This window comes from Gekko japonicus, unplaced genomic scaffold (genome assembly GCF_001447785.1).
Source record: "Gekko japonicus isolate JY-2015 unplaced genomic scaffold, Gekko_japonicus_V1.1 scaffold8975, whole genome shotgun sequence".
In the NCBI taxonomy this organism is placed as follows: Eukaryota; Metazoa; Chordata; class Lepidosauria; order Squamata; family Gekkonidae; genus Gekko; species Gekko japonicus.
Window position 1 is genome coordinate 1 of NW_015210843.1, and position 3,815 is coordinate 3,815.

Consider the following 3,815-nt stretch of genomic DNA (forward strand, 5'->3'; position numbering starts at 1 on the left):
TCGGGTTGTCGCTGCAAAGTATCTTTTCAATACAAACAATGTTTTTTTTAAAAACAGTCCAGGTGGCGGCGACTCTAAAGAACATGGCAGCCATGTTCTTTGCCTTCTCCCGCTCCCGCTTCAGGGTGATTCTGGAACACCTCCCCGCTTTGCCAAAGTCCGGGGAGGGCCAGCAAGAAGCCCCCTGCTCCTGCAGTCTCTTCCTGAGCTTGCAGGTCATGCTCCCCCATCACTGGGCCCCCCGAAAAAGAACAAAAGGGCACAGGTGGCTCGGAGCTCAAGCCCGAGCTGCCGCCCGTCGTCGCGCCATACCGCTAAAATCTGTCCCTTAGTCAGCACCTTCTGAAGGGCTTCAAAAAAGTCAACAAAATCATTCTAGTATACTATATCTGTGGATAAAAAAAAAGAAATGTTCTGCAGAAGATTATTCAACCTCACTTTTGTAGAACAGCTTTACTTGTGATTATTCTTGAAAAATGCCCCAAATCAGAGAGCTTCAACAATGCAGTCTTGATTTCTTTGTTTCTCATGCTATAGATGAATGGATTGAGCAAGGGAGGGAGTACAGCATAAATTGTTGCAAAAAGAATATTCTGGTCAGATGATGTGTGACTGCGAGGCCTCACATAGGCAAAGATGCCAGTAAATACCAGCAAAGACACCACAGTAAGGTGGGGAAGGCAAGTGGAGAGGGCCTTTTTCTGACCATGAACAGATGGGATTCTGAGCACTGCTGCAAAAATCTGCATGTAGGAGACAATGATGAAGATGAAGCATCCTAATGCAAGGAACCAGCCAAACACAATAAGACCAACTTCGACTAGATACATGTCAGAACAGGAGAGTTTTAGAATCTGTGGAACTTCACAGAAGAACTGATTGATCCTGTTGGAGCAGAAGGTGATGGCAAAAGTTCCTCCACTGTGTAATATACCACGGAGTATGCCTGCAATCCATGCACTGACTGCCATCTGAATGCAGGCTCCTCGATGCATAATTGTCTCATATTGCAAAGGATGGCAGATAGCGACATACCGATCATGTGCCATTACTGTTAGGATGGCAAAATCTGACCCTCCAAGTAAGAAGGCAAAAAATACTTGAGCTACACATCCTGAATAAGAAATGGACCTGGTGTTCAGGAGGGAATTAGCTATAGCTTTGGGTACCATGACAGAAACCAAGCCAAGATCCAGAAGTGCCAGGTTCATGAGAAAAAAGTACATGGGGGTGTGCAGGTGATGATCAAGGGCTACAGCTATGATGATGAGTAGATTGCCAGTCACTGCAGTCAAGTATACTGCTAAGAAGACAAAGAAATGTAAGATCTGTAGTTCTCGGATGTCTGAAAATCCCAGGAGCAGAAATTCAGATGTGGAGGTAAAGTTGGGCATTATGTTCTCAATATTCAGCTGTAATCTGTCTGTAGGACATATTAGAGAAACCATTTTATTCCAGTAATGCCAACTAACAATTAGTCTGACTTCCTTGTTTCACCATCTCAATCTACAAGTCAGCCCTTTATTGAATGGAAAGATCCTCATATTAAATTGTACTGACCTGAGCTTGTAAAAGTTCCATGGTGATAGATTCTGGCCACTTAATATGAAACAGTATCAATGCTCACAAAGTAGCTGTATGTGGCTACAGTTTGTGCATGCATTGATGCTATGCATACAGAATGATCAATACATGGAAATGGGGACACTGGGCACCGATACACACTCCTATTCTATACTTTAATGCTCTGCTGTAACTTTTATTTTCAAGCATGATTTATGTAAGTACAATGCAACACTTTCAAATAGTAAAGTAAAAGGATATAGATGATGGGAAGGAGTAACTTGAACACCTTTCTGCAATAATTCTATACACACAATGACACACACTTACTGATTGTCCAACATTATAAATGATTGAATACACTGGAGAAAGCAATATTCCAAATAGTTATTCTTCATATCATCTTGGAAACCCCTGTGTTAATGTCTGCTAAGATTGTAGCCGAGTTTGCAAATACTGGGTCTTCATTCCATATGTTCCTGTGATCAGATTGATAAGTAGCATGAATTATAAACACTAAGTGCAGGATAGAAGAGAGCTCTGGAAGCTGTGATACAGAGCAAAAGGCAACAGCAATAGAAAACACATGATATAATGAGAAAATGGATAAGAACCTTGATAACATCAAATTCAATTTCTTCTCCAGCTGCTGACCTACATACATCCTTTCACCCAAGTAATTCCTGTCTAACCCAGATCAAAAAGGCTGTGTAAATGAGAAAGAGATCCATTTATATTTTGTCCTGGGAACTTATTCCCAAGTGTTCAGCTTACTTAATTGCGATCTGAGGCTGAAACCCATTTTCCTTTGCTATATTGTTTCTTCTGTTTTTGTAACAAACATAACTTGATAATTAATACAGCATGTCTGTGTCTGATTACACATGAAATAAGATCAAAGTCACAGGAGAAAAATTCACACCTGTTACTACATCAGATCTCTTCTGAATGACTTTGACAAGCCTCTATTGGCATATGTATATACATACAATAGGAGATCAAGTTAAATATAGATTGGAAAATACAAATCAATATAGGGTAAAATTGGAGCTATGGCGCAGGTAAACAGCATAAAAACAGAAAAACCTAGTGGTTACTTATCAGAACGTATAGCCATCACACTAAGAACAAACCTTGCTACTATTTCTGTTATTTCCATATCTGGATTATCAAGTAAAAACAAAACCTTAAAATCGTCAGGAATCTCTGGGAATTGAGCTAACATAGGGTACAAAAGATCCTGATGGGGCACCAAATAAAATGGACATTGAAGGAGAACATGGGGGACAGTTTCAACACAGTCCTTCATACAAGGACAGCACCTGCTGGAGTAGGGGATCCCCTAGAATCTGCCAGAGAGAAGAGCAGAAGGAAGAACATTAAATCTGGCCAAGGAGATGGCTCTGTGCAAATTTGGAGTTATAAGTTTATAAAGATATACAGCTGGAATATTTGCATTTGGAACAATCCCTAAATTTCGGGGAGAACAGGTTCTGTTAGCCAAACTATAGAGAGGTTTCAATTCTGAGCCTAATAAACTAGATTTTATTTTTTTAAAAGCTTCAGCCTCAGAAAGCAAGGATAGAGATTCTAAGGGTAAATTCAAGAAGCATACTTTGGTTTCGATGTGAGATAGCCAGTTAGAATTGGCAGATTCAGAAATTAATTGATACAGATAACTAGAGGTGTCAGAGCTGAAGTGGAGTTGCAGCCAAAATTTAATGATGTGGATCCATGCCTTAGTAGCCATCAAATTCTGTCTGCACTCCAAACATAGGGCAGCATATGGAACACACATGGGTACCCCCATGATCTTTCACAAAAAGGAAGACTGGAAACATCCTACTGAAGCGGGAATTGCATCTATCCAGAGGGGTACTCCATACAATAATTGAGCTCCAGTTCTAGCATTAAAAGCTTTGAGTGCAGCTGGCACATATTGGTTTCCACAGTCAGAAAAGTAAAAACGAGAGATTGCTGCAGCACTGACTTTAGCTACATTAATATCCATTCTGCGGTGATGGGTCCAGGTGGCACTAGAATGAAAGTGGACGCCCAAGTATTTGAATGATATATTTCTGCAGGATTTGCGGCAAGGGCTTAGGGCAGTTTTAGGTATTTGAGTGGGCACAGGGGCCTAAACAGAGGCTTGACCCTTATGGTGGCTGAGTTATGTTTTAAAAGGAAATTTTGTGGCTTGGTAAGCGCCTATCAGCAAACTTGTTGGGGTATAGGGGTCTGTCAGGATCCTC

At 40.9% G+C, this 3,815-nt stretch overlaps 1 protein-coding gene across 1 annotated transcript; it reads right to left on the minus strand.

The window, feature by feature from the left end:
• Nucleotides 1-434: 434 nt before the first annotated feature.
• Nucleotides 435-1,394, minus strand: LOC107125112 (olfactory receptor 14A16-like). Its single transcript, XM_015428569.1, has one exon. It carries the CDS (start codon nt 1,392-1,394, stop codon nt 435-437), a length of 960 nt encoding a protein of 319 aa, XP_015284055.1.
• Nucleotides 1,395-3,815: the final 2,421 nt, after the last annotated feature.

What these genes read in the sequence shown, in the direction of transcription:
- LOC107125112 (XM_015428569.1), bottom strand. Translation starts at nt 1,394, where the DNA reads ATGCCCAACTTTACCTCCACATCTGAATTTCTGCTCCTGGGATTTTCA.